This window comes from Dipodomys ordii, unplaced genomic scaffold, assembly GCF_000151885.1.
Source record: "Dipodomys ordii isolate 6190 unplaced genomic scaffold, Dord_2.0 Scaffold20, whole genome shotgun sequence".
NCBI classification, from domain to species: Eukaryota; Metazoa; Chordata; class Mammalia; order Rodentia; family Heteromyidae; genus Dipodomys; species Dipodomys ordii.
This window is the reverse complement of record NW_012267236.1, coordinates 7,748,702-7,760,477: the sequence shown is the minus strand read 5'-3', so window position 1 is coordinate 7,760,477 and position 11,776 is coordinate 7,748,702. Positions and strand designations below refer to the sequence as shown.

At 45.9% G+C, this 11,776-nt stretch overlaps 2 protein-coding genes across 2 annotated transcripts in view; both read right to left on the bottom strand.

Moving 5' to 3' along the window:
- Positions 1–6,655, bottom strand: part of Ift172 (intraflagellar transport 172) — a 39,101-nt gene extending 32,446 nt beyond the window's left edge. The window contains exons 1-7 of the mRNA XM_013013532.1: positions 6,532–6,655; positions 3,460–3,603; positions 3,155–3,267; positions 2,471–2,510; positions 2,110–2,175; positions 1,671–1,750; positions 1,373–1,460 (exon numbers count right to left, since the gene is read on the bottom strand). Coding sequence (XP_012868986.1) covers positions 1,373–1,460; positions 1,671–1,750; positions 2,110–2,175; positions 2,471–2,510; positions 3,155–3,267; positions 3,460–3,603; positions 6,532–6,570 — 570 coding nt within the window. The 5' untranslated portion in view covers positions 6,571–6,655. The remainder of the gene's footprint in view (positions 1–1,372; positions 1,461–1,670; positions 1,751–2,109; positions 2,176–2,470; positions 2,511–3,154; positions 3,268–3,459; positions 3,604–6,531) is intronic.
- A 2,069-nt stretch (positions 6,656–8,724) lies between these two features.
- Positions 8,725–11,770, bottom strand: Fndc4 (fibronectin type III domain containing 4). The gene is made up of 7 exons (XM_013013590.1): positions 11,686–11,770; positions 11,388–11,532; positions 11,198–11,313; positions 10,775–10,979; positions 10,214–10,303; positions 9,493–9,617; positions 8,725–9,301 (listed from the first exon to the last, which is right to left on the bottom strand). Exons 2-7 carry the CDS (start codon positions 11,506–11,508, stop codon positions 9,266–9,268), a joined length of 693 nt encoding a protein of 230 aa, XP_012869044.1. The 5' UTR covers positions 11,509–11,532; positions 11,686–11,770; the 3' UTR covers positions 8,725–9,265.
- Between the last annotated feature and the right edge of the window lie 6 nt (positions 11,771–11,776).

Genomic DNA, 11,776 nt, shown 5'->3' with positions numbered 1-11,776 from the left:
TTTTTTTCTTTTTGCTTATGTGGTGCTGAGGAATCGAACCCAGGGCCTCAGGCCTGCAAGGCAAGCGCTCTACCACTGAGCCACCTTCCCAGCCCGATATCCTAATCTTGAAGACTGCACAAATTACCTTTTGTATTATGAGAACACGTGGGTGTGTGTACATGTGTGCATGTGTGCATGCGTGCACCCCGCCTCCCCCACGACATAGCTGCACTTGCTGACTTTGTGCTATAGAGAAACATCAAAATAGTAAGCCAGGCACTGATAGCTCATACATGTAATCCTAGCTGAGATCTGAAAACCATGGTTTGAAGCCAGCCCAGGCAGGAAAATCCATGATTCCTATTTCCAATTAACCACCAAAAAGCAGAAAGTAAAGCTGTGGCTCAAGTACTATCCTTGAACAAAAAAAGCTCAGGGATAGTGTCCAGACCCTGAATTCAAGCCCCAGGACCAGCACCAAAAAAGAAATAGTGATGCACATTAAAGCCATCCCAAGGGGAATATCTCCCATATTAGCCTAACAGAGAGCATATGACTTCTTATTTTTCTTTTCTTTCTTTTTTTTTTTAGGTCTAAGACTGGGGCTTGCACTGGGTACCAGATGCTTTCACTCTACCAACTGAGCCATGCCTCCAACCCCAAGATTTATTTATTTAACTTTTTTTTGGGGGGGTCCAATCATAGGGCCTGAACTCTGGGCCTGGGCACTGTCCCTCAGCTCTTCAGCTCAAGGCTAGCGCTCTACCACTTGAGCCACAGCACCACTTCCAGCTTTTTTTTTTCTTTTTGTTTATGTGGTGCTGAGGAATTGAATCCAGGGCCTCAGGCATGCAAGGCAAGCGCTCTACCACTGAGTCACCTTCCCAGACCCCCAAGATTTATTTTTAAGGAGTGCTAAATTTAATTGTTTTACCAGTAATTTGTAATGTAAATAATTACAATATGGAATTATACACAGTAAAACATCCAAGTTTCCTTTTTATGTTCATGGTTTTCCTTTTCCAGAGTAAGTAACTTTTTTCTATGAATTGGCATTTATGTACACATCTCCTTCTCTCTCTCTACATATATATATATATATATATACATAATATATATAATTTTACATAATTGGGCATAATTTTCTAAAGCTCTCCTCAGAGTCTCTTTATTTCCTTGTGTCTCAAGGTCCCTTTCACTGGAACCATTCCTGCCCATGAATAAGTTCTGGACTTCTAAACACAAATTCTCAACTGTCTTCCTCCTGGAGATCTCATTTCTTTCAGTCTCCTCTCCTAGTGCCGCAATCATAATGCTTTAGATGTTCCAACTCCTTCTATGAGGACTTCTAGAATTCCCTGACCCATCCCAGTGCATCCTTTATTCATACCTGGGACTCTCCAGAGCCTTCATCATCAAAGAAATACCTAACAATGGTACCATCTGCATGACCAGAGAGGATCCCTTTCCCCGAACAACTAAAAAAGTAAAATAAAAAAAAAAGAGGAAAAGAGAAAAATAGAGGAAAAGATTATTCTATCTCTATATAAAGTTTCCTTTCCTTTCCTTTCTACCCAGCCTGTGGGTTTCCTACTATCAGGCCTCCCCATCTTTTACACTATGGACTCCAAGTCCAGAGTCCCCAGTAGCTTTTTCCAAGCCCTTGTGATACATTCTTCCTTACTCACTTGGTTGTCAGTGCCACTACATAAGAATCTGTCCCGTAGATGGTAGAAGATTTGTTAGTTTTTGTATTTGCTAAACGTACCTGAAAATGGGAAAATAGACACAAGTTTAGTTAGGCCATTCTGTATGTGTCTGTCTGCCTATCTCTCTCTCTCTTTCTCTCTTGTCTTGTTATATAACCCAGGTTGGCCTTGAATTAGCCACCCAAGTCCTGGGATTATGGGTATGCACCACCGTATCTGGCTTAGTTAAGCTACTTTCAACTTTATCTGGGTCTTTAGCAAAGAAATAAAAACTCAAGACACATAAATCAAATTGCTATGCATTTTCTTCCAAGTATACAGTTTTTCCCTAAAGGAGAAGATAGATGAACCATATTCCTCTTTCCATATGCATTATCCTTACCTACTAGCTCTCCTGTGTCTCCCTTCCCTACTTTACCTTGCCTTCAGCCAGTCCAAAGACTATGATGTATTCTGCAGGCCACTGCAAACAAGTCACAGCACTCTGTCCCAAAAGAAATGGTGAAAAGAATAATCCTACCTGTGTGGGATCAGATTTATAACAACTAGAACACCCCACCAGATACTACCACCCTTGTTTTCTATAAGGAATGAATGAATGAAAGAGGGGACACAACTAGGCTCTTGGGAGGAAAGCAGATGAAGATGAGAAGTCAGGCAACTCCATCATTACAGTAGGAGAACTTAGATTCAGATGTGAGAAAATGTAACTTCTGGTTCCATTTACACTGATACATATTTGATCATCTTAAGCTCCCAGGGTCTGGTCTGAACTTTACCGTCTGGATGAACTTGTTACAGATGACTTTCTTGTCACCCCTGCCAAATAAAAGGAGGGAAAGCATACTAAAAACCACTTCTGTAGATAGGTTCTTAAAGGATGCTGAGGGAAGGGAACAAAGACCAGATAACCTTTCCTGGACCATTAGTGTTTTCTATCCCTCTGTAGTAAACCTGAAAAGAAGCCTAAGAGGAAGCCTGAGAAGCCAACAATAGCAAGGATGCAACATCAAACTACATCCAGAATCTCGAAGGGGCCTTATGGGTTATTTTTTACTTTTTGAGACATGATCCTATAATATAATCTAGGCTGCCCTGAACTAATGATCCTTCTACCTCTGCCTCCTGAGTGCTGGGATTATATACACATGGTGCTCAAGCTCTCAGAACACTCTGCTAACTTTGTTTTGTTTTGTTTGGCCAGTCATGGGGCCTGGGCACTGTCCCTCACCTCTTCAGCTCAAGGCTAGTGCTCTACCACTCGAGCCACAGCGACACTTCTGGTTTTTTCTGCTTATGTGGTGCTGAAGAATCGAACCCAGGGCCTCATGCATGCAAGGCAAGCGCTCTACCACTGAGCCACCTTCTCAGCCCCTCTGCTAACTTTAGACAGCAGAATGTCTCCCCAAGTGAGACATTTCCTATGCCCCTGGGCCATGCCATCCCCCAGTCTCTATTCTCACCAATCTTCTCCAATCTTGTAGACATAGATGATGTTGTCAGTCTGTCCAATAGCAATTTTAGTGGAATCAGGGGAAAATGCCATGCCCTTTACCATGTAGCTCTTTCTGCCATACTAGGAATAAAAACAAAAGGAAGAAATAATGAATATACATGAAAAAGAGAAGAAAATGCACATGTCCTCTAGTAGGCCAACAGATTTATACGGAGAAAAGAAACAGTAGGCCATGGCTAGAAGACAGGTTTCCATGTTTTCCAGGTTTCTAAGGACTCATCAACTGGTTAAATAGATATAAATGCTCTTCACCTTCATGTCAGCTGGTTTGGTGGAGAATTTATCTCTCCGCTCTCCATGTTCATCATACAGTAGTACTACTCGGTCCACTGTGCAGACAGCAAATTTGGCATTGTTCTGTGACCAGGCCATGCAGGTGACCTTTGCAGCTCCATCCTGCAGTGAAAGGGATAAAATAAATGCAGGTGCTAGTCTAAAAAGCCAAAAGCATTTCCAGTTCCTTTGCTTTTAATGTGACGTTGGTTTACTTTCTGCCTGTCCCAGTTCTTTCCTTAAAGCAAAAAGAGGCTGTTATCCACATTAGTCTTTAAGGCCATCAGATCTTGAACTTGAAAACAATGTGCTTTTAGACATTCATGATTTAAATGTACCAATAGGGGCTGGGAAGGTGGCTCCGTGGTAGAACGCTTGCCTTGCATGCCTGAGGCCCTGGGTTCGATTCCTCAGCACCACATAAGCAAAAAGAAAAAAGCCAGGAGTGGTGCTGTGGCTCAAGTGGTAGAGTGCTAGCCTTGAGCTGAATTGCTGAGGGACAGCGCCCAGGCCCAGAGTTTAGACCCCACAACTGGACCCCCCAAAAAAAACATGTACCAATAAATCCTTGAAATGACCTTCTTGTTCTCTTATATCCCAGGCCTGATACTTAAATGAACTCAATTGGCTGAACACATTTTATTTATTTATTTATGTCAGTCATGGGGCCTGAACTCTGGGCCTGGGCGCTGGTCCTCAGCTCTTCAGCTCAAGGCTAGTGCTCTACCACTTGAGCCACAGCACCACTTCTGGCTTTTTTTGCTTATGTGGTGCTGAGGAATTGAACCCAGGGCCTCATGCATGCAAGGCAAGCACTCTACCATTGAGCCACCTTCCCAGCTGGACATATTTTAGTTTTTAGTAATTCATTCAATTAATCTTTTCAAGTAGTTAATATGTGAATAGTTAACATGGTACTGAAGAAAGGAGACCTGGGCAGGAACTGAAAGAGAAACAAGAAGTAAAACAGATCCTTTTCAGTACCTAATAAGATGGTACAAAGTTGAAGTCCCAAATGAGAAATACATACAAAGTGAGATAATAATCTGGAGAAGTCCACGATAATTTTATGCCTAACTGATCATAACTAAGCTTTGAAGAATAGGTGCGAGTGGGAAGTTACCTGGGGTAGAATTAGCCAGAGCTAAAATAGTTCAAGAAAGTGTTAAAAAAAAAGTTCAAGAGTTATTTAGTTTAGCTGAAACTGCCTGGTGAATAGAACAAAGGAGGTAAGGCAGGAAAAACTGACTAGGGCCAGCTCAGGAAGGGTCTTCGAAGCCAGGATAAGGAGTTTTGACTTATTTTGCAGGAAAGGAGAGAAAGTGAAAGTTTGAGATAGGGAGTAAAGCAGAGCTGAGACTTAAGATGAATAATGCCTTAACTCTCCACTTCTTAGAAGTCCAAGTTAGAAGTGATCATAACGTAATGAATTTTTATATGGCTCTCCTTCTTACCACCAAACTCTAGTCCTCTATGGTTTTGCTCCCCCCACCCCCACTTTTCTGACGAGGGGTTGAATTTAGGTCCTCACACTTCCTAGGCTTGTATCCTACCACCTGAGTCATGCTCTCAAGGTTTTCTCTCTTGAAATGAAAACTTTTAGCTTTCCATTCCAATTATTTGATTAATTACTTGTGTTCTAACACTGACTTAAGACATAGTCACTTTTAACTCTTAATCCACTTAGCTCCAAAGTCAGAAGTCAAAAGGCTTTTTGCCCAAATCCGAAATCTAGAGCAGAAAATAGTTATACCACCACAGTGCCATCCTATTATCCTCCATGAAATTAGGCTAAAAGGATTGAGAGGTCATCCACCTGGACTAATCATCTTCCTTCATAGCTGTGCCCAACCTTGGGCATTTGGCCCTTCCTGCATCATGACATCATCTTATTTTGAGAAACTGAAGAATACCAGTTCCAATTTTTCCATTAAGGCAAGGAAATTTTAAAATTAAGAGACTTCTGGGGCAGCGTTTTAAGCAAGGAGCACAACTCTTTTGTTCAGATTTTGTTCTGTTCTCAAAACACCACATTCTCATTTGTTGAGTCCCATAATCAATTGTCCTTTTTTCAAACAGGTTACATTGCACGGGCTGTCATAAGGACTAAATTAGGTAGGATTAGAATAATAGCAGCTAACCTTTAACAATCAGTCACCCTAGAATAGGCATTTTGATGTGTGCTTTACATGTATTATCTCATTTATCTCATAATTTGGAGGTGCCTCCTTTAAAGATGGGGAAACTTTAAGGCACCAAAGAGTTAAGTAATTCACCTACATTTACACACACAATTTGTAAGCTGCAGAACCAAAACTTAAGTTCATGTTGTCTGACTCCATAAGTCACAAACCTAACATCTTTAATTATACTGCCCTGGTAATATATTATACACTTAATCATGGTAGATATTTTTATTAGCTAGGTAATTTCGAATGCTATCCCTTCTTTATCAATTTTCATACTGCTTTTCACTTAACGATTTTTAAAAAATCATTTCATTTCTTTCCCAAGTCTCATAAAACTGCTACAGGGTAGAGCGCTCAGAGACACGTCAGGTTCTTACGGTCAAATTAGTGGTGGAGCTAGGGAGGACTTGTATTCTGTTCTACCGTCAGAGCCCACCCTTTCTGCACCATGTTCCAGGTCCTCTCCCAGTGCCCAGAGCTTTGGAATCTGGTGATGGGTTTCCATCAGAATGCAGATTCAGTCTTCTTCCCTCCCCCTTTAGGGCTTGCACCCCAAGAGCTTATTCCATTCTCTAGATTGATGTTCGCTGCCCACAGGTGCGTCTCTCCCTCGGAGGCTCTTGAAGGCAGGGAAAGTCCCGGGGCCTGGTACTCGACTGCTAGATGGAAAGTAATGAACATTACGGTCATTAGTGGTCAATTTCGCCTACTGAGAGCGGGGTCAACCGAGGAGAGTCGGGATCCTGACTGTAATCTTTCAGTGTTAGCACACAGTGGACGCCCTCCAATGTAAACTTCGGTTCCCTCACTTTTCTTGGAACGCTCGGCGGCTGCGGGAGGAAAGAGGCACCCGACTCCTCACCTGAGGGCTCAGCAGGGTCCTCAGGTGCTTCAACTGCATGACGCACACCTGTCTCTCAGATGCTACCAGACGCCGACGACTCGCGCGGTTACCCGGACAACCCGCCAAGCTGCGGCGGCGCGAGTCGCTGACGCACACGCGACGGGAGCACAACACACGTCACCAGGGTCACGTCGTAGGTTCGCTGCGGAGCAAACAGGACGTGCGCAAGCGCCGGGAGATATAAGGCGGGACCTCCAGAGGGCTTGATGAATCCTCTCCTTGGCCAATCACGCGACTGTATGCAAACCCCAGACCAAGCCTCGCCCACAAGTCTTTGGCACGTTCCAGGACCTACAGGAGGAAAATCCTAAATCTCTCTAGCCCTTGGATGATGGAAACGTGGTGGAGTGCACTCTCTTTAAAGGCTTCCAACTGTGGGAGGAAGCAAGGCAAATATGTTGTATGACTTGCTCGGGACCACAAAGCTAATACGGAGAGATCGAGTGGATACTCTGTATCTGTCTGCGGGGCAGTATGCAAAGTGTTATGCACGCCTTGTATTGTTTAATGTCAGAACACTTTTTGAAGGGATATCGTTATTAGTCCCATTTTATATAACAAGAGAGCCAAGATTAGTAGGGCCAGTTGCCCAAGTTAGCACAAGCTAACAAGTTAACACAAAAGTTGTTTGGGATTCAACCCTGAGCTGGTAATTTGAGTTCTCTTTATCTTCCTTCTTATGTTTTAGCTCACTATTTCCATGCCAGAATGCTCCTTGTAACACTCCCGTCCAAGAATGATTTTCTGAGTCTAAGGAGAGTTTTAGAACCACTAACATAGGATTACCTAATTGTCCCTACTTGGACATTGGATAATGAATGGTGAGTTTAAGACTGCTTGCTTAGATCAGGATGATTTTATTGGTCAGAGCCAAGGACAGACCAGAGTCTGGCTCACCTGATTTAAGTCTTGTGATACCTGGGGTTAGAACTTGGTTGAGACTAGTCTTGTTCTTTCTTTGGATTGGGGTTCCTTTCAGAATTTTTGGTTGTAACATACCAGAGAGCTTAAATGCAAAAAAAAAAAAAAAAAAAAAGCTGGGTCCCGGTGGCTCACGCCTGTAATCCTAACTATTCGGGAGGCTGAGATCTGAGGATCGTGGTTCAAATCTCGCCCAGGCATAAAAGTCCACGAGACTCTTATCTCCAGTAAACCACCAGAAAACAGGAAGTGGTGCTATGGCCCAAGTGGTAGAGCACTCACCTTGAGCTGAAGAGCTCAGGGACAGCGCCCAGGCCCAGAGTTCAAGCCCCACAACCGGAAAAACAAAACACAAAAAAAAAACTAACAGTTATTTGCAAGCCTCTTCTTGAATGATCTAAGGTTGGGAAGACCTCTGGAGAGTGTAGCATGTGTTCTCCAGGTCCTGTGTCCTGTAGCCTCTCTTTTACAGTGGTTGTTAAAGTAAATAGGTATTTCTCTCACTGTCAACCAGCTCCCTCTTGGGAATTAGGAAAGAGTAAAGGGCAGTCTCTATTTCCACAGGAAACAAATAGGTCTCAGAGCTCAAATTATAATCCTTTTGTCAGGGGAGTCCCAACCCCTCAGTTTTATTTTCAGAATCTTCCTCTGGACGTGTTGACAGAATGTGAACATAAATTCATTTATGCATTACAATTATTATTGAGTTTGACTGAACAGAAAGACAGAGAGGCAAAGTGAAAGGGAAAATAAAAGCAGGGAAAAGAGACACAAGAATGCACAAGATAAGAGTACACGACACAATGGGATCCATTAGTGTAGCTACTGTTTCCTGAGTTCCCAAGACGCTCCTCATTCCTTTTCTGACCATTTGCCCAGGTTGATAGAGGAGTCAGAATTATTGATGAAGAGCTGGGCCAATGAAGTAAGCAGTAAAGATTAAAAAAATAAAAGCTACTGGCCTTCTCATGTGCTACAACTTGGTTTTCCATGGGAAGAACTTAACATCTTTCTTCTCATCTCCCTCCTCCTCAACAAGTAAAAGAAACTAGGGCTCCAGTTTTCTATGTCCCTTCTTCCTAAACCATCTCCGCTTACTTCAGGCTGATGCATTGACACAAATACCTGACAATGAGTTTGCTTCTGCAAGTTGGTGGTGGTGTGAGGGGCCTTTGGAAAGTCTAGGGAAAGACAGGTGGGGACATGGCTTCAGCATACCATAGAGTCAGCTCCAGTTTATCCAAGAACCTTTATTGGAAAAATGTCTGAGGGGTGAGATCACCAGCAGCTGGAGGGGCTGCCAAGTGACAGGGGAGCACCAGAGGCTCCGTGGAAGACTTTGGAGTAGTGCAGTGCAGCATCTGCCCCCAGGCCCAGGCAATTCCTCTTATTCACTGGAGGAGGGCAAGTACCCACCCTCTCTGAGGCCCAGAGGCAAGACATGGGGACATCTGGGGATGCCAAGAGTCCTGATGTAGGTGAAATGGGGCCCCTTTGTGGGACCTAACGGGATAAGGTTGAACAAGTGACTTCCCCTGGACCTGGGGGGTGGGGGGAGATATTCCATCTGACATCTACTCCTAGGTCCTGGGATGCAGACCCTAACAGACCTACCTTCTGGCCCTGCTCACAGTGGAAAAAGAGGATGGGTACCAGCCTGAGATTGTGGGAGTGCAGTACTCTTGGGGAGTCTTGAACAGATCACCATCTTAGGCTCTCCCTGACCCCATCCCTATCCCCAGCTTGTTAGTGCATTTCTCTTCTGGTTTGTTCAAACGTCAATGGTGTTGATGGATGGTGACTTCTTCTGCAAAAGAAAGAAAACAGCCTGGGTCTCTAATTCTACCAACGTAATAGGTGCCACGGTGGCTCCTCTCTGGTTTCCTCCATCCCAGCTTTTCCTTTCTCCCTCTTTCTGGCCCTCTTTGGTCTTTTCCCATCCCCTGAATGCTCCGTTGCATCCATTACCCTTCCCACCCTCACTGTTCCTCATGTCACCTGTCTTGTCCCCACTGGCCTTTCCTGAGGACTCTGTTCTGGTCCCTTCCCTTTCTCCTTGGGATTGTTGTTGGAGTCATTGTCCTTGATGATGTCATACTGGCGGCAGAATAGTCCAATTACAGCTGAAAGAAAACAATACCATCTAAGCCTTAATCCTTTTTTTTTTTTTTCAGAGCTGAGGATCCAACTCTAGACTTTGCACTCTTCTACTGGGCTAAATCCCCAACCCAAGCCTTAATTTTGTTATTCACGCAAATTCTAGAAAAGCCAAGAAGGAAATCTTTGAATTTCTGTTGTGCATGCAATCTTTCTCTGCCAGCTTTCAGCAGCCTTCTTTCATTCTCTTTACATTTGTCTTGATCACACTTCCCCAACAACTATCTCCCCACTCTCTTTTCTCTTGACTCCTTCACCATCTCCCATTTTCACCCAGTCCCACTCCCTAAGTTCTTCCTTCCTTCCTTCCTTCCTTTCTTCTTTGGTTGGTCGTGAGGCTTGAACTCTGGGCTTGGGCACTATCCCTCAGTTCTTCAGCTCAAGGCAAGTGCTCTACCACTTGAGCCACAGCGCCACTTCCGGTTTTCTAGTGGTTTATTGGAGAGAAGAGTCTCACGGACTTTCCTGCTGGCTTTGAACCGTGATCCTCAGATCTCAGCCTCCTGAGTAGCTAGGATTACAGGCATGAGCCACTGGCACCTGGCTGAGTTCTGTTTCTTACCAGCCCACATGAGCAACACCACAACAATGATGACCACTTCCCCTGTCTGCAGTGGTCGCTCTCCATCCAACCCCTCCACTGTGATATCACCTGAGAAGAGAAGAGACACACGCTGGGATATAGGAGGCCTGCTTGAGAGCAATATCACATGCAGGACGGAGATGCTGGAGATTGGAGTCAGGCTAAACCCATCAGAGGGTCACCCCTGAAGCTGTAGGGTAGCCCTTCTCAGGGAGGAAGCTTTTGGTGGACAAGTGGTTAGAAACCAAGAGGCACGAACAGAACTCACTCGTGCAGGCTGCAGCTGATGTGATATGAGGCGGGGTGAAAGGAAGCTAAAAGCCCTTCCCCCAGAAGATTCATTAGCAGCTTGTCTATAGCTGGTCCTCTGCCCACCTGTTTTTCCTTCCTTTTCTGGCAGTACAATGAATTAAATCATCTTCCTATTCATCTAAGCTAGACTGATGCTTTGCCTGGGGGGTAGGGGTGGGGAGGGGGGAAGGAGTATGAATGAGAGGTTCAAAGCCAGGTGAGACAGATTCCACGAACACACACCCTCACCTGGGCTGGAACTGTTGGAAGGCAGCCGGTCAGAACCCTTGAGAGTTCGAAAGTGCACCCGGGGCCCTGGAGGGCTCTCTCCCCGGAGACCTATGCTCCTGACCTGCACTGTGTAGTCGCTGTCTTCAGCCAGGCCCCACAGCGCACAGGCTCTCGTGGTAGTGTTCACCTCCCTGATCACACGCTGCCCGGGGCCATTCTGCCTCTGCAGTGGGACGATAGGAGAGGAAAACAGCTTTGGCCCAGTCCCTGGCCACAGGCTCAACCCGAGACTGGAGCATCCAAGGGAGCAGAGGGGGAAAAAAAAGATCAGAACCCCCCCCCCCAGGAGGGAGTTGAGAGGGTGAAGGTAACCGAGGGAAGGCTAAGGCATGCTCAGAGCTCCAAGGACACAGGTTGGGGAAGCACAAGGGTGATTCATACTTGCTGAGAAATGGAGTAGCCAATGACGATGTTGCCTTCTGGGACGTCCCAGGACACCGTGGCCGAGTTGGCTCTAAGATGAGTGACCGTCACATTCACAGGAGAAGGAGGTCTGTCTGTGGGTGCCAGGGTGTTAACAGGTTTCACCCCCCTCCAACACCGGCTGACCCCCCCCATCCTCTGCACTCACCTGCTCGCACGAAGCCCAGGTCACAGCTGACCAGCAGGAGGACCGTGGGGCTTAGATATGGGGAGAGGGGCATCAGCGAAGCCATGGTCCCCACCGAGTCCGCTGGTGGGCACTGGGGCATCCACTTGTCATCCGGGCGGGGCTCCTGGAGGAGGCAGGAGTTGGAGAGGTCAACGAGCTGCCCGGAACGCTCAGTGGGACCCCAGCAGCCCATTCCCCCCCCAACGCCTTTTCCTCCCTTGCCCCCCAGCCTAACCCCGGCACCCCCTGTGCGCGGTTCACCCTTGGCCATACCCACCTTCCCCCCTCGGTCCTCGCGGTCGGTCAGGCCTCGGGGGGCTGTTCGGCGCCCAGCGGGCGGCCCATCGCCAGGACCGTAGTGCTGCCCT